This window comes from Podarcis muralis, chromosome 11, assembly GCF_964188315.1.
Source record: "Podarcis muralis chromosome 11, rPodMur119.hap1.1, whole genome shotgun sequence".
Classification (NCBI taxonomy): domain Eukaryota; kingdom Metazoa; phylum Chordata; class Lepidosauria; order Squamata; family Lacertidae; genus Podarcis; species Podarcis muralis.
Genome location: NC_135665.1, coordinates 52,176,271 through 52,194,694, shown reverse-complemented (window position 1 = coordinate 52,194,694; position 18,424 = coordinate 52,176,271). Strand labels below are relative to the sequence as shown.

General features: G+C 42.3%; 1 protein-coding gene across 3 annotated transcripts in view; it reads right to left on the bottom strand.

Moving 5' to 3' along the window:
- Window positions 1–18,424, bottom strand: part of ATP8B1 (ATPase phospholipid transporting 8B1) — a 70,517-nt gene that overhangs the window by 20,451 nt on the left and 31,642 nt on the right. For all 3 annotated transcript variants that reach the window (XM_077936457.1, XM_077936456.1, XM_077936458.1), the window contains exons 3-13: window positions 14,867–14,964; window positions 13,792–13,905; window positions 12,781–12,879; window positions 11,775–11,836; window positions 11,435–11,507; window positions 11,210–11,280; window positions 9,732–9,814; window positions 7,079–7,237; window positions 5,887–5,975; window positions 2,313–2,503; window positions 668–876 (exon numbers count right to left, since the gene is read on the bottom strand). In XM_077936457.1, coding sequence (XP_077792583.1) covers window positions 668–876; window positions 2,313–2,503; window positions 5,887–5,975; window positions 7,079–7,237; window positions 9,732–9,814; window positions 11,210–11,280; window positions 11,435–11,507; window positions 11,775–11,836; window positions 12,781–12,879; window positions 13,792–13,905; window positions 14,867–14,964 — 1,248 coding nt within the window. The remainder of the gene's footprint in view (window positions 1–667; window positions 877–2,312; window positions 2,504–5,886; window positions 5,976–7,078; window positions 7,238–9,731; window positions 9,815–11,209; window positions 11,281–11,434; window positions 11,508–11,774; window positions 11,837–12,780; window positions 12,880–13,791; window positions 13,906–14,866; window positions 14,965–18,424) is intronic.

Here is an 18,424-nt window from a genome sequence, read left to right as displayed (position 1 = left end):
AGATGGGCGCACAACCCTAGAGTCTGTCAAGACTGGCCCGTACGGGCAGGGGTACCTTTACCTTTTTAAAGCCATCTAAAAGCTGGTGGCCATCACCATGGTTTGCATCCAACTAAATGCTACTCAGAGCAGATGCACTGAAATTAAAGCACCTTGCAAGGAACCAATCCTTTTGTGTGACAGCTCCAATGGGACTCTGTGCCCATTGACATCTTCCATGCCTGTTGACAGCTTTCCTGCTTTGGCAAACGCACCCAGGCATGCAAGGCTGATGTGCATTTTAACATTTAAAAGTTTACACCGTAAACTAAAATTAAATGGTTATTTTATTTATTCTGATTTTAAAAATAAACTTGCTTTTAACATTGGTTCTGATTGAATTAACGTTAGTTAGTTAACGTTTATTTTGTGTTTTTGGCAAACCACTTAGAGGTTTTGTTCACGGTTAAGCAATAAACAAATTGTTAAATAAATACACTTATGTTAGTAATGCCCACTAATTTCAATGTGTCTGCTCCAAGTATGGCAAACATTGGACACAGAACCATCTTCTGCAGTGGTGAATTCTATAATTTTTGATAGTAAGTGAAGGAGCACTTCCTCCCGCTAATATTTCCGTGGCATCCAACCAATTTCTTTGGGAAACTCCAGTGACGCTTAGACTTACCATAGGATTGTCCATTTATGCAACACTTTTTGAATGCCATTATGTTCTGCGTCAGTGTGCCTGTCTTATCTGAGAAGATGTAGTGGATCTGTCCAAGCTGTTCATTCAAAGTGGTTGTCCTAGCTCTTGCCGCTGTATCCTTCTCTGGGTAATACATTTGCAAGTCCCAGTTGATGAAGTAGCTTTGGCCCAAACGGATCACTTCAACACTGGGTGAGTAAGATGTAACAGTGATTATTATCCTTGCTTCGAGATCTTCAACGTACAAAAGCAGGGCATTTAACAAAACTATTGAGTTCCATGCAAGATTCTTAACTGTTAAATCTAGGGAGGCTGTTCAGATCAATGCAGTTATGCACATTGTAAAAGTAGCCACTGAACACGCACTCGCTCTTGCATGCATGCAACAAACTCACCACACGTTTTTCTTCCCCTATGCAAGTTGGTGCCAAGACAAATGAAGTGGTTCTATAAATATGTCCCACTTCCCTGCCACCAAGACCAGACGTGCACCACCAAAGGACTGCTCAGAAAGAACAGGCAAATATATCTCCATCATCAGCTTCTTGTATGCTCACTAACTTATTTGCAGAGAAGGTGTTTGTAAAAGGGGGCAGGATTGTCAGGGGGAAATATTTGAATCATGTTTACACTTACAAGAAAAACAAACAAACAGATATTGTTGCAGCCTTGCACTGCTTCCAAACTGTCGCCCTTTTATGGGTATGATTATGTAGTATATCCACAATTTTAGGTTACAGAACTAAAGTGGATTTAGCGCTCTTCTGGTCTTGGATTAAAAAAACCCCACTTTGCCAAAAATTTATTTATTTATTTTTGTAGTAGGAAAAGTGATGGAGAAATGCGTTAGGAATTGTGGGATAATGGTGACATCGGGCAATATTATACAGTGGTACCTTGGTTCTCAAATGCCTTGGTACTCAAACAACTTGGAACCCAAACCCAGTAAACACGGAAGTAAGTGTTCGGGTTGCGAACTTTTTTTGGAAGCCGAACGTACTCCATTTTGAGTGTTATGCTTCTGTTTTGAATAGCACACTTCCATTTTGAGTGTGATGCTGAGGTATGTCTTTTTGCTATTTATTTTGTGTTTTTGTTTTTGTGGCTCTTTTTGTTTTAGTGACTGTGTGGAACCCAGTTCAGCTACTGATTGATTGTGTGACTGCAGTACACTGTTTATTGCTTTCATTCTGTGGAACAATGGTCTCGTTAGATAGTAAAATTCAGGTTAAATTCCTGTTTTAGGGGTTGTTTTTAAAAGTCTGGAACAGATTAATCCATTTTGCATTACTTTCTATGGGAAAGTGCACCTTGGTTTTGGAACGCTTTGGTTTTGGAACGGACTTCTGGAACGGATTAAGTTTGAGAACCAAGGTACCACTGTATAATCTCTATGCAAACTAATTTGAACAAAGTCTCAGCAATGACATAATATATTCTCCACACACAGGATGAATAAACAAATCAGAGTTAATGGTCAATAAATGGCCATTTGGAAGAACCCATGGTCCGCGGGAGAAACTATTTATGTAGGAAACTTCTCGGACAGACTGAGATTTCATTAACCTATAACAATTTCAATGCTTGCATGCAGAACTGCAGTAAAGTTACATATATTTGTTACCTCACGTAGAGGGAAATTGGAACCATAGTGTTAAGGACAATGATGTAACCCCAAAAGTTAAAGAAGCCTCGGGTAGCAGGGGTCTCATCCTTCCCGTCATAGAGGTACCAAGAAGAATTGCCAATCTGCTGTTCCCAATAGGTGTGCCCAATAGCCAGGCCAGCTGACGCTAAGATGAGCAAAACGAAAATCTGGAGAAAAAAACATTAAGACGACAAAGCTTTGTAAAAGGTTAGCTGAAGCTCATGCATTTTTTATCCTTTCCTGCATCCCAGACTAACTACCATGAAGAAGAATTAGCCATCAACTCGCTGATACTTGAGAAGAATTGAAACAGGAGTCATTGACAGATGAAGTAGAATTGTTTTATTTTCTGTTGTGTATAGGCTACCAAGGTTGCTGCTCTCAAAGTGGCTCTTGGCTTGTTTTTTTCTTTAAAAAAAAAGCCTCAAAAACCATTCAGCAATTATTTTATTACATTTACACCCCACCCTTCCTCCCAAAGGAATCCCGGGTGGCGAACCCATGTGTGATAAAACAGTACCCTTGAGGACTCAGCTACATTGGTCAAAAAACAATGTTATAAACATGCAGCACCAGATGGCGCCAGAGAGCAAAAAAAAAATTCTATGCGATTTCCACATAGCATTTTTTTATTTTGTTATAACTTTCAAACTTATTTATAGCATTTTTTCCTGTGTGTAGATCCACTCTGAAAGTAAAGCAAAACCATTAAAAAAACTGGAAGCATTAAAAAAAAAAAAAAACCCCAAAAGCTATTAAAGTATTTAAACAAGTTTAAAAACGGTTGTACCCAAATCTTATGTCTGGATAGGTCCACTGAAACAAGAAAAGGTTTCAGCAAGCATCTAGAACAGTACAAGGGAAGCAACTTCCTAATGTCAATAGGCAGATGGTTCCAGAGGACACTAAATGAGCGATCCTGTGCAAATGAGGAACCAAGGCTGTGAAGCAATTGTAAAAGTAAAGGTAAAGGTAAAGGGACCCCTGACCATTAGGTCCAGTCGTGACCAACTCTGGGGTTGAGGCGCTCATCTCGCTTTATTGGCTGAGGGAGCCGGCGTACAGCTTCCGGGTCATGTGGCCAGCAGGAGTAAGCCGCTTCTGGCGAACCAGAGCAGCACACGGAAACGCCGTTTACCTTCCCGCCGGAGCGGTACCTATTGATCTACTTGCACTTTGACGTGCTTTCGAACTGCTAGGTTGGCAGGAGCAGGGACCGAGCAACGGGAGCTCACCCCGTCGCGGGGATTCGAACCACTGACCTTCTGATCAGCAAGTCCTAGGCTCTGTGGTTTAACCCACAGCGCCATCCGTGTCCCAATGCCAGTGCTTTTTTCCTGGGGGGACACAGGGGGACGCATACCCCTAAACATTTTGTGAATCTAAGTTTGGCCTCACTGAGGGGCAGTATTTCAATTTGAGTAGGAAAATGAGAGTACCCCTAAACATTTATTTATTTTTAGGGGGGAAAGCACTGCATAATGCTAAACCAGCCACCCCATAGCTTGCTTCTGCCTTCCTTGAGAGGAGGGGGCAGGTATAAAGCGAATTGCACCAGCATGCAGTTCAGGCACTGGTTAATTTCTCTAATTGTGATTTATGGCCAGTGTTACATGTGAATCCAGCCAAGCTAAGAAGCATCAGAGCACCTGATGAATCAATATCAACAGCCCAAACTATGACACATATAAAAGCAGACAAAATAGTACATCGGAAGACCAGAAGCAGAAAAGTACCGACATAAATACCAATTATAAGCAATGTGGAATGAAACAAAAAAAGTCTTTAAGGCCCCTTTAGGAACCATCAGTGTAGGGACCATATGCATCGAACTGCTTAGGTCTTTAAAGATACCGTATTTTTCGCTCTATAAGACGCACCCGTCTATAAGACACACCTAGTTTTAGAGGAGAACAAGAAAAAAAATATTCTCTCCCTCTCTGCACAGCGCCTCTCCAGCACTGAAGAGGCGCTGCGCAGAGAGGGAAAGCTGTGCAGCGCCTCTCCAGCGAAGCAAAGTCAGAACAGCAAGAGGGATCGCTGCGCACCGATTCCTCTCGCTCTCCTGGCTTCAGCGAAAGCAACGGAAAGCCTCCGGAGCACAGCGATAGGAGTGCTCCCGCTGCACTCTGGAGGCTTTGCATGGCTATCCCTGAAGCCAGGAGAGCGAGAGGGATCGGTGCGCACCAATCCCTCTCGCTCTCCTGGCTTCAGGGATAGCCGCGAAGCCTGCATTCGCTCCATAACACACACACACATTTCCCCTTACTGTTTAGGAGGGGGAAAGTGCATCTTATAGAGCGAAAAATACGGTAACCACCAGCAGTTGGGCCAAGGAGCAAATTGACAATCCAGTGCCGCTGATAGGTGTGTTCTAACTGCCCAGCTACCCAAAGCAGCCAAGCAGCCACATGCTGCACTAACTACCCCAACCTGATGCTTCTAGATGTTGCTAGCCTACAATCTGCATTGTCTTTTACCATTGGCTATTCTGAACGGGGCTTGATGAGAACTGCAGTCCAACAACATCTGGAGGGCACCAGGTTGGCGAATGCAGCTCCACACCAACCCATAGCTGTCAACTTACAGATTTGAAAATAAGGGACCAGCAGCCTCGAAAATAAGGGATCAGCAGCCAAAATAAGGGATTTTCCGAACACAGGTATGTTCAGCTTCTGAGCCCCTCCGAGCCAAAGGCAGAAAACCCAGCCAGCAGCCAAACGAAGCCTCAAGCGGTGGTTCCCACAGCGCAGCAACCCGGCAAAGGGGATGCAGCAAGGAAAACCACCGTCACCTCTCTGCTGGGAAGCGCTGAGCAAAGGCGAGTCCCCAGGCAACGCGGCCAATTTGATCGGCACAAGGCATGAAAGCTCCACCCCCCAGTCGCTCTTAGACTCCTTATTGGGTGAGCAACACAGCCAAGCAACACAGTTGGAGCCTCCCTCCTCCCTGGCCGGCAGGGAGGGAGGGAGAGGAGCTGCTTCCTTTGAAACCCGGGAAATTTAAGGGACATCATCAATAAGGGACAGCAGCGGGACACAGCGCTGGGATAAGGGACTTTCCCACCAAATAAGGGACAGTTGACAGCTATGCACCAACCGGAGCTTCCAAACCATCTTTAAAAGCTGCCCACGCTGCAGAACTATAGTTTGGATATAGCCAGCAGCAAGTATCTGTGGCAAAACCTGTTTCTCCAGGTAAGGTGTTTTTTTTAAATGCCGGCCGTGACCCTAACAAAGCACATAAGGTGAAACGCTTAAGAGTTGCCTAATGGGAAAGCCAAACCTGCAGATCTCTGCATGACACTTCCATGTGTTTGCAAGTCCTGGCCTCTCTCTACCTGCCCCACTCACAGAAAACCATCCACCCACACAAACTTCAGCATGGAAGCAAGCAGGAAGCCTTTGCAGAGCCTGTGCTAGGTACACAAATGACTCTGTCAATAAGCAAAAGAAATATTTAATTTGCACAGAACTGCAAGCTAGTGATCAGTAAAGAGCTACAGCTCCCGTAAGCTCTAAAAGCAAAAAGCAAACACAAAACTTCTTACCGTATAAACCATGTAATTCATAAGGGAGTCAATTTTAGTCCTTTTAAACCGTGTTTTCCCACTGTTTTTCATTATTTTTGTGTCTGCTCCTAAAATCACATTAAAAACTGCAGTGTAAATGTCACTGAATTTTAAACAAATATGAATACTTTAAAACTGCTTTCTTAACGGCTAAAGACAACCATGAACATGAATAATTTAAAATAATATAAGTACATTTGGTTATCTCTCATAATTTTCGTGAGGGAGAAGGATCCATCAAACACAATGAGTCTTACTTCTAAGTAGAAATGTATATACTCGTGTTGTTAATATAGTGGCAACTCTAACAAGTGACTTTTTTTTTTAAAGCTGCTTTTCCTGTTTCCGAAAACAGCTGAATATCCCAGGCGCGATACACTTTCATACGAATATTCCTCTCATGCAAAAGTGTGTATTGTGTGGCTTATGTAGAGGTGCGGGGAGGATTTTAAGACATTTTGGGTTGTCTCTTCGCATGAATATGCAAGTAATTTCCTTTTCTTAGTTTTTTTAAAAAGACCTAGATTCCAGTCTAAAGCGGAATGCCCCATGGCAAAGATGCAAACTTCAACAAGCCTTTTGTATTTTATTTTATTTTTAAAAAACACTCACTACCTTGTGTTAAGGTAAAAAGACCTCCCTTCCCCAAATAATTTCATCCCTGTCTGAATCAATCTGTGGATGAGGCATTACATACCCTACAATTGTCCCAGAAAAACCGGGACATCCCATTTCCCCTCCCCCCAAGATCTCGGCAGCCATTTTGGGTGCCGTGATCTCACATGACTTCTTGCCAAGATCTCGCCCCCTAAAAAAAACCCACTTTTTTGGAGCAGTGATCTCACGCAGCACCCCAAAACACATTTTTGGGGCTCCATGATCCCTCACAGGTCACATGACTTGTGTGGGAGCACATACGGGCTTGTCTCAGTTTTGGGACTCAGCATGTTGGAGGGTATGGCATTAGGTGAAGGAGAAGGTTTTGGGCTCGGGCTCCAACAACTCCAAGCTGGGCTAAGAAAGACTCCTAATTCAGCCCTGCCAATCAATGTCAACAATTACACCCCAACCACATGAAATAATAATAATAAAAAAGAAAAAAGCTGGGGTTATTGCATTGGTCCAGCTCTAATTTAAACAGGCAGCAGCATTCCATTTCCAAAACAGGTACCTGCAAATATGACAAGCCCGTGACAAACGTCAGTGTTCCGGATTTTGCAGCCACGCAACAAGATTTTATCAGCATCCAAAGCGTAGCTTTTTCCTTTCCACTTCAAAGTCCCTGTGAATTTATCGAGTCGGTTGTTGGGCTCTTCGCATTCTATCAAACCTGGTGGTGATAGTTCAAAAAAAAGAACAAGGAGGAGAGGGGAAAAAGCACCATGTCACAAGAATGTATTAAAACATTTTCACAGTAAGCCATTCTCTTTAAATATTAAGCAATGAATTCTGCAAAAGTACAATATTTAAAAGGAGATGTTTGAAGGAAAAACACCCCTAAGCTTCCTACTGCGTCAACTGCGGCAGAAATGCACTGCAACTTTTACATGAAGTTATGCACCACTTGTAGAGTTGGTCTCTGTGGCAGAAATGTTTCAGAGGCTGAGGTTAAGATGGCATTTGGAAGCGAAGTAAAAAACATACAGGCACAAACGAGGAAACAGATCAATCATCAAGAAAAAAGGAAACTCACTGATTGCAGTTCCCTTTTAGCCTACGGTGGATAAGTCTGCAATACATTTATAGTAAGACAATTTAAGGAGACCTCTCAGTAACTATTGAGGAGGTTTGGATGACCATGTTATAAAGCAAAAAAATAAATAAATGCATCTGTATCTCACTAGAATGTAATCAGATGCTTGAAGTGCTTCTACACACGAGATAAATGGAAACTATGGAGTAATCACAAGCAATGGCAAATATGGGGGACCTGATGTTGCAGGACTACAATTCCCATCATCCTTGACCATTCACCATGCTGGTTGGGAATTATGGGAGTTGGAGTCCCTAACCATTGGAGAGCTTCATCGTGACAGACATGTCAAGCTTGTAATAAGAGGGAATTATTTGACCTGAAATGCTACACAAGCATTAAGGTGCCTAACACGAAAGCTTTCTTATACCTGCAATTTTCAGATCACAAAACACTGGGGGTCATTTAAGCGAATCCTTTTCTGCCTCCCCCTCAAAAACAACCCCCAACCCTGAATGACTACCCTTGTGTGAAAACTACTACAGATATAGCTCTGAAATTTGTCAGGATTCATGCCTTCAGAAGGGGCAATCTTGCCTGAAAATTTTCATCCAAATATTTCCAATAATAATAAAAAAACCACAGGCAGTTCCTGTTTGGGAGGAAAAACAACACATTTTAGGAGTGTCCAGAACAAAAATCCCTGCCCCTATTTGCCTGGAATTTAGCAGGCTGCATCCAGTGAGAAGAGAACTACGTCTGCAGATGTCATTCACTTCTGTCAGAAAGGGGAAAATTTTATAGCAATTGTTTAGTTTCCCAACCATGAATGGGGTAGAAATTAAGCCAGACTCAGATGGACTGCAAGCCAAATTGGGCAGCCTATGACAGTGATGGCCAAACTTGGCCCTCCAGCTGTTTTGGGACTACAACTCCCATCACCCCTAGCTAACAGGACCAGTGGTCAGGGATGATGGGAATTGTAGTCCCAAAACAGCTGGAGGGCCAAGTTTGGCCATCACTGGCCTATGAGCTAACTCAGACTGAGATCAACTGTTTTCCAAAGTGCTGAATTGGGTGCCAAACCAACTTGTACCGTCTTGTGCACATCCTGTTGCTTATTTATAGGTCACCTTTCAGGGCGACCTGCTTCAAAGTGGCTCACAACATATTAAAACACAAAACAGTCCAAGCCATAAAAACCATAGTATAAACACAAAATGTCTAAAAATATAACAGCAACAGCAATTGAAAACAGCGTCCACGGAATAAAAACAGACCCAAACTTTTTCAAAAGCTGACTAGATGTTTCCCCCTCCCCCTTAAGGCTTTTGTGTTCTTTTGAAAACCAGTAGAAAAGGTGCAAACATATATCTTTGGGAAGAGACTTCTAAAGTGATGGCCCCACTGCAGTCAGTCCCCATGAAGGCACGACTCTGCCATCAGCTTAAGACTGTTCATCTACCTAGCCTAGTGCTGCTGACTATGGCTAAAGGGTGATATAATAATAATAATAATTTATTTATACCCCACCCATCTGGCTGGGTTTCCCCAGCCACTCTGGATGGCTTCCAACAAAGTATTAAAATACAGTAGTCTGTTAAACATTAAAAGCTTCCCTAAAGAGGGCTGCCTTCAGATGTCTTCTAAAAGTCTGGTAGTTGTTCTTCTCTTTGACATCTGGTGGGAGGGCGTTCCACAGGGCGGGTGCCACCTCCGAGAAGGCATTTGGGGCAGCAAGTGGCAAAGCCTTTGCTGAAACAGTCATCTCCCAGGATAGGCGCACAGCACCGGTGAACAAGGAGGAAGAGATGACACAACCTTGCTTCCCCCACCGCTCACAGGAGAGCAATCAGGAAAGAGTATTGTGCAAACCAGGCTTTTGTTTTTGAAAGAGACTGGCTTTTCCCTCTTTTTGTAACTTCAACAGCATTAGGTACTTGCAGCTCATTAGTAAAGCACAGGCTTTGCATGCACAGTTCTCAGTTGAAATCACTAGCTGGGAAAGTCTCCGTTTGCAAACCTGGAGACCTGCTGCTGGACCATCCTGCATTAGTTGGTCCAGTGCCTTGACTTGGCATAAGACAGCATATTTGTATATAATTAAGAAGAAATGCACGTTTGTACAAACCATCAAATGCTGCCAAGGCGCCCTCTTGGTGAAGGTATCTGTCAGTCACCTCCAGAGACATCTTGAACTTCAAGTTGGTTTCACTGAAGCACAGGAGGGAAATGCAAAGTTGTAATGTTGCAAATTCTATAGGGACAATGGACCATTAGAAATAGTACTTAAAAGGAACCTTAGCTTAGCTTTCTGCTCTAGTGTTCTGCGGGTTTCTAACAAAACAGCAGCTGAACAACACGCAAAGCAAACAAAAATGGCAAAACCCCTGGGGCTCCAAAGAGAGCAACAAGATGTGCTTTGTCACACGGTGTTCTTTGCTACTGAAGTATGAGAACACACAGTGGTGCATGTCCATTTGGGTCAATCAGATGATGGTGCTATAAAATGTTAATCCCAACAGGGCAGAACAGGTTTCCCTAACACATTTGTTGCACATCGATTTTATTAAGCACCGCTTGGGGAAGCTACCTGGAGCCTGCTTAGACATGCAAGCAGGCCTTTTCTTCATTTCTTTGATCACAACGGGAGAATATGCATTGCACCATGATTACAGAAGCAGAAGATTGGGGGGGAAATGGCTGTATGAAGCCAGGACCACAGAAATGGCTGCACCTGTCCCTGTGTAAGCCCCTTATCATTCAGGCTAATTTCTCTCTCTATAGTTAAGTATTCCTGCAAATGCTGAAGTTGAGTTGGCCATCTGCATTGCAGGGGATTGGACTAGGTGGTCTCTTTCAACTCTGTAATTCTATGATTCAAAACAACAGAGCCAATTAATAGTTTTTATCCTTCAGTAGAAGGAGTTATCAGTAGCAGCCCTGGCCATGGTGAGCCATGCCCTACAAAAAGCACAATTTATACAATGGCTCGATGGATAAGACTATATTTGGTTAGGTCTGAGTGTCATGTCACTCAGCTAGATCCAAAACCGACAACCTCCCAGAATGTAATGGTAAAGAATAGCCCCACCTCTGCTCTTGCGATTCCCAGAAATCAATATTTATATACAGTAGTGCCTTGGTTCTCGAACAGCTTGGCTCCTGAAGAAACCGGCTCCCGAATGCCGCAAACCCAGAAGTAAGTGTTCCAGTTTGCGAACGTTTTTTGGAAGTCAAATGTCCAACGTGGCTTCCGCTTGAGTGCAGGAAGGTCATGCAGCCAATTAGAAGCCACGCCTTGGTTTTCGAATGGTTCTGGGAGTCAAACAGACTCCCGGAATGGATTAAGTTCAAGAACCAAAGTACCACTGTACAACCTAATTATGTTTAAGAGCAGTATTCCCTTATCCTATGCACGTTGGGTCAAAATGTGCTTTTCTGAATCCACGCAACCTTAAAATGGACAGAGCAAGTTTTAAAACACAGCACCAGAAAAAAAACATGTTGACTGGGAATTTAGCATGGCTAAGGCTAAGGCTAAGGCTACAAACAAGAATAACTTTTTAATATTACGGAGAGGTAAACGTTAGGAGAAAGAATCCTTACCCATCTAGTTCAGCTGTCTCTACATAGCAAAGGCTATTAGGTTCTGAAGTGGACAGCAGCAGGATATCAGCCTGATTAAATAAAGAATAAAGAAAATTAAATGCATGTGAATGATACTGCTGTCACACTGCAAAAAAAAACTCTCTCTCTCTCTCTCTCTCTCTCTCTCACACACACACACACACACACACACACACACACACACACACACAGCATTTCACTTACAGGAATAAAGGCATTTTTCCTAAGACGGATGATATCACCAACTTTGATGTCCTTCCATTTTGTATTTTCGAACCTGAAGTAGCGAGAAATAATATATTTTAAAAGTGAACTGGATAACATTTAGGAAAAAGGCTGAATGCTCTCAAAGAATATACGCCATTTCTTCTAGGTAATATCAACTAATAATATTTCAACCCTCTCAGTTTCTGGCTGTGCAGAAAGTTATTAAAAACAGCCATGCTAACTTTCCACAGAAAATCTTTTCGAAACATGTATGATTAGTGCAGTGTGATAGCTGTTCTGACAGACAATTGTTAAGGTGACACCTATAGAACCACACCTGCCGTCCTTGATTACATCACACGTGCGGTTGTTAATTTCATTGTCCATCCGATGCCGAGCCTAAAAAAAAGGAAGAAGAAAGGAAAGAGATTAAAAGAACCTATATCGTTGTTGCTGTCGTCTTAAAGCACAGCTGGGCAACCTGTACGAGGCCCTCAGACTCCTTCAGCACAGCTCCTTGAGCCCAGAAGAATGAATGGAGTTGGGATGAAGGAGTGTGTGTTTAGAACCCTAAGACCTTACAGAACATCAACTTCTAAGTGTGCATTCCCATGTCCCAGCACCAGAGGCCTTCTCTATTCCCCACACCCCCTAGGAACTATCCAGGGGATGGCAACAAGGGAATTGGCTCGTGTCCTCCCCCCTCGTCTACAGAATTCTCCCCCCAGAGAGCCTAGCCTGGCACCAACACTGACATCTTTTCAGTACCAGCCAAAGAAGTTTATCTTCTCCCAGGAAACTGAGTGGTGTTAGGTTTTGCTTTGCTATCTGTGGTGGACAGGGAATGGGTTGTTCATATGGTTTGATCTCCTCCTGCTTTGCTTTCAATTAATGTGCATGTAACTATTATTTGTAAGATATATATATATATATTTAGATGTTTGTGTAAAGTGGCTACTAAACTTAAGAAACAGTAATAGTAATAATCATCCGTTCTATTTTGAATGAACAAAATTAAACTTTGGACATTCCTTGATAGATCAGAAGCCAAAGAATGGGAAGCCCCAATTGTGGTGAATAATCATGCTAGGAACAAAGGTTTCGCAGATTCATTCTTTGGGGTGGCACAAACACAATTCTCTCTTCTATGTATTTGTTGCAGGTCACCAAACTGACCTGTTGTTACAATTATAATTTGTCATTCACCCTTTCTGTTCTCTGGTTCAGGAAGGTTTCTTGTGACAATTCTTTTTGCTACCCCAATATAATGCTGGGGCGAGGGGGACACACACCCTGAAATATAAAAATAGGAAGAATACATAAATAAATAAAACAATTCTTACGATATCATCCACTAGGTCTTTTATCGCAGTGATGCCGAGAACCAAGAGTAAAGGTATCAGAGTTGTATACCATGAGAGGGTGGTTATCTGAGGAATGCACTGCAAGAAAAGAAAAAAAGGAATATTTATTTATGTATTTATTATTTTTGAAATTCAAAAAAAAACCTACTACCCTGCATTTACATCCAAGGTGTTTTACACATCTGTAGACGCCATATCTCAGTAGTAGACCACATGGCTTGCATATACAATTTTTCACACAGTAAATATCTTTGAGCTGTTAACTCTCCTTGCCTGGCACCATGGGGAGTCCTGTCCCCCCCCCCCAACCTCCACTAAGGTACGTTTTGAAAAGAAGCAATGGTCAGAAGAAGAACTGCGCCAGCAAGTCAACAGGCAGGTGTAATGGGAGAGCAGAGCATGCTGTTAACCGAGACAAGCTTGCATCTACATGTTAAGCTCAAAACCAGTTCCAGCATCACAGCTGATCCTCCAGGAATGAATGGAATTGCAGTTACACAGGGAGGAGGACTTTGAAAGGTCTAAGCTGGAGAGCCATTGTTCTCCCAAGTCAGGGTGGAGTGATTCTCTGAGCCCTAACACCAACATGCTCCATCGTTCATGCACTAAAATAATAAATTTAAAATTCAATCAACCCAGATATCCTCTTTGACCATTTCCTACTGATAATGGTACCTGACTTTCCCAACCCTTCAGCTTCAATAGGCTCAGCTGCAGAAGGAAAGGCAGATTTAGGGGAGAACAACCAGTTCAGTCGCACTGGGTCTTGGGGTCACTGCTGGGGGCACCATAACTACGATTCAGAATGAAGAGCAATAGGTGGAGGGGTGCTGAATTTTGACATCACACAGGGTGCCACTGACATTTGAGACCTCAAGATCCGCCACCTATGAAGAGTTGTGCTTCGTCGCACACCTGCTTTAAATGGGGCACAAAGGGGTGGGGGTGGGGGACCCAGTCTCCACAATGAATTATACAGTCCTGTTTTACCTGTAAAATAAGTAGAACCAAGAAATAGAAGTTGGCGACCCTTTTAAACTGCTCAAATAAATTCAGTGGCAAGAAGGTAATGGGATTATACTTGTAGGTTTTGATTGCATTCCCCTGTGGAAGAAGACAAAGAAGCAAATTACAGAAAAAGCATTAAATATACTAACAAGGTAGCATTTCATGCAAAACATTATCATTTAGTGAAATCATCCTTCAGTTAGGCAAGTGCATTATAGTTTTCCCACTAGTAACCACCTTGAACAAGTCATATGAAACGGATATGGGGGTGTTCATGTTCTGTGAAAAGGTGTAACCCGTGGGTATGCAAACTAAGGCCCAGGGGCTGGATCCAGCCCAATCGCCTTCTAAATCCGGCCTGTCCGTGCATCTCAGGGTTACTTGTGGGGCTTGGGAATTGGTGTAGTGGTTAAGAGCGTTGGACTCGTAATCTGGTGAACCAGGTTCGCTTCCCCGCTCCTCCACATGCAGCTGCTGGGTGACCTTAGGCCAGTCACACTTCTTTGAAGTCTCTCAGTCCCACTCACCTCACAGTGTGTTTGTTGTGGGGGAGGAAGGGAAAGGAGAATGTTAGCCGCTTTGAGACTCCTTAGGGTAGTGATAAAGCGGGATATCAAATCCAAACTCTTCTTCTTCTTCTTCATTTTTACTTTTATTTTCAAAATATAGTCCGGCCCCCCACAAGGTCTGAGGGACAGTGGACCGGCCCCCTGCTGAAAAAGTTTCCTGACCCCTGGTGTAACCCACTTCATGTTATTGAAGAGTTTGGTTCTGTGCTTTAAAGAGTGCTAAAACGAGGCATTAAAAAAAAACACCACAACAAAACCTGCAGGAACTTTTTCCTCCAGGTCAGGTGTTGAATTGGAATGGATGAAGGGTAAGGAACTTGTGGTTCTCTAGATACTATTAGACTCCAACTCCCATCAGTCCTATCTAGGGCCAATACTCAGGGATGATGGGAGTTGTACTTCAGTAATGACAACCAACGAACCATGAGTAGTTGATCTCTGGACTAGGTGAATGGCCCCTTCAATACCATGATTTTAAATCCACTTACTGCATATTTACTTTTCTTAAGGCACAGATAAGTCGTTTTCATAAATTGGGGCTCTTCATAGAAGGCACGATCATTGGCTTTAACTTGCCAGCCGCATTCTGAAAAACAAAACAAAAGAATGAAAACCATAAAGTGTGATCATCATGAACATAATAATCAAGTGACTGAAAGCAGGAAATTTATTAACTCCCACCAGCATATGAAGGCTAGAATGGTTAGGGCCCCCATTCCGCGTCCCAGTTAGAAGTCTTAGCATACCCAAGATCAGAAAGAAACTACAAATGCAACAAAGATGAGCAGAGGAACAAATGTTCTGCTTTTAAACATTTACTCCTTGTTCAAAGAATTAACAGAACAAGGGAACCCGAAGGAATTCCAAACAACTTCCCTTGATTTGCATAATTTCAAAACCACCTACAAGCTGCTAACTTTTGCTTCCGCTAAGGCAGAAGTGGGAGAACAAGTTAGCCGTGAGAGAGAGAAATAAGCTTTACTACCGGAATGACCTTGGGGAGAACATCCCAGGTAAATACGATGCAATTTGTGGTGATGTCAACCGTTTGTCTTTTAGAAAATTAGCAAAGAACAGACTGGAAATCTCACTTAAAGGTTAACCTTATGACTCATCTACTGGTGGATCCAGAGGAGAGGAAAGTTAATTTACTGCCACAACTGTTTTTCTTCATCTCAGACCTGCTTTTCACATCAGCATGCAGAGCAGGCTTCTTCAAACTCGGCCCTCCAGATGTTTTGAGACTACAATTCCCATCATCCCCGACCACTGGTCCTGCTAGCTAGGGATCATGGGAGTTGTAGGCCAAAAACATCTAGAGGGCCGAGTTTGAGGAAGCCTGATGTAGAGCCATTGGCAGGGTGGATAAAAATAAATTATTTTTTAAAAAATAATAATGGATTTTTTAAAATTTAAATTGGATTTTTAAAAAATTTAAATTGGATTTTTTAAAAATTTAAATTAGATTTTTTTAAAATTTAAATTGGTTTTTTTTTTTAATTTAAATTGGATTTTTAAAAATAAAATGCTTTCGGAGGAAAAATCTTTCTTAAGATAGTTTTCTATTTAACTTACGTTATAGTCCATCAGGAAATAAGGATTTGTTTTTAATTATGTTGCATGAGGCTTTATATGCAATGTTTTAATTTTTTGATAAATGAATTCCATTAATCCATTCACAATGTCATGCTCTTCCAGAGGTTTCTGTAAGATTATTTGGGGCAGTTTTTCTAACAAGAAGATACTATCACAGATGCTTTTTTTTTTGCAGTTTTCAAAAGTGTGAATTTGCGTCTGCAGAGATAACGTGCCTTTTCTTCACAGGAAAAATGTTGTAAAATAAACATACACAGAGTTGGGGGGGGGACCTTAATCCCATTGTTCCGCTGCAAATTTATATACACAGAATCAGCCCCTCTTAAATACTAAGTTCCAAGAGGTTCAATGAACAGATTGTTTGGAGTGGAACAGATCTACACAAGTAGCTAAGTAAGAAGAAGGAAAAATGAAAGCACAACCTTGTGAGCGGAATACTCCACAATTCTTGGGATCTTTGTGTAATAATTGTGCAAGTGAGTTGCATTTCTGTGCAACTCAGACTTGAGGCAAGTGCTGAAGGCACTTCAGGGCTGGCAACCTCTTCCCAATCCCACTAGGTTCCAACAAATGCACTAACACATAACTGTACAGAATAGGCACCTGAACGTAGAAGCAAATTCAAATAGGTGTGTGTGTGGAAATAGTAACTGGGATCTGTAAGTCCTTGGCGAGACCTTGAAGTGCTTGCCAGTCAACTAGTAAGGGTTTGCTGGTTCCAGAACCTTCTTCTCATTTCTAAATATTAAGATTATACCAACAAGAATGAGTCTTTCTGTTAAAATGATTTAAATCAAGTCTTACTGACTTAAATCGTGATTCAAATCAATTTGATTTAAATCAAATCCACCCTGGCTATTGGTTTGTGCATAAATGCCCCATAGAGTGTGAATGCACTGTTTGTGTCAAATTGCACCTTGAGCCTGATAGCATATACCCTTTCAAAATCTACATTGCAAAGTCCTGAAATTATGATTATGGGAATTTCCATCACCACCTCTCCACAGACAAAAACTGGCAGCGAATAGTTGTAGTTCTGGGGATTCTCAGCATTTACTGGAAGAAATTTCAGAACTGCAGCTGTTATCTTTGCTGAGTTTTCTTGTTGAGAAGTGGGCTAGTTCATCTAAGCAGAAACGAATTATGTATTTTTGGAAGTACATTGCATATTCTAGGGGGATTTTTCTGGAGTGCCAGAAAAACTAAGTTAATAAAAGTAGAGAAATTATGCTTTAAAATGTGGTGGTTTATGAGGGTTAAAAGAAGGGGGAAGTGATAATTTTTACAGTATTGCTTTGCATCAACTTGAAAATTCAAAGCTTGTGAAAAACAGAGTTGGAAATAGCTAGGACAAGGATTGTTTATATGCTAGTGTAAAATATATAGGAAGTTAACTATTGCAACCTATTTATCCACATACCTATTTCCTACTTTCATGCATAGATTCATACTCCTTGTTTTATATTTATAAGTTAGACAATTAGTTTTCTCTGCATCCATATCTTATCTTGATTATATTACTATGCATTCTTGTATATTTATAGTATACTTTGTATGTACAAATAATATAAAAATAAGAAAACCCATGCATAAAATGTGGCTTGTGCGTTTTCAGCCAGTTGTTTAGAGGATATGGCCAAATAAATTTCATTTTAAACAGGCTTATGCCACTTCCAAACCACATTGGTAGTTTCCCTGTTGGATCAATCTAGGAATGACCCTGTGGTGTTTTGGAAACTGAACAGTAAAAACATAACGCTCAGAGTAATTGCTTCCGACGAAGCTGGCTGTTGGAAGATTTAGGACAGTCAAAAGAAAGTACTTCATACGGTGCAGTGATGGCCAGGGCTGGCCCAATACATTTTGCCACCCAAAGCAAACCACAAAATGGAACCCACCACCACCACACCAGGGAAGAAGGGGTGAGTGAAGATCTCCATCAGAAACAAGTTGGGAAACTCAAATCAGCCTTACTAAATGGTCAAATGGAAATCAAAGGCCATTGCAATGAGGAAAATGGACCCACTCTGAATCTTGTTCGGTAGGTGCACAGCCCAGGAGACCCCAGAGGGCAGCCCCCACCATTTCCTTCCTAGGGGGTGGGAGTAGACCAGCCGTATCTCCTATTCTCCAAGAGGCCACTGTGGGGGCAGCATTGGAGGGGGAGTCCGCCAAGGAGGTGGCAAATTCCACTTCCAAGGAGTGGGCCCGGCTTTCACTGCCACAGTGGAAGCAACAGCAGCAGACAAAGACTTCCTTGGAGTTGCTGCTCCTGTGGACCACCTTGCCTCGTGTGAGGGCCGGCCCTAGTGGTGGCCACCAACTTGGATGGCTTTAAAAGAGGATTAGACAAATTCATGGAGAATAAGGCTATAAATGGCGGCTAGCTGTGTTCTGTCTGCTAGCTATACTAGTTAGTGTGGGGGTCACAAGTGGGGAGAGTCCTGCCA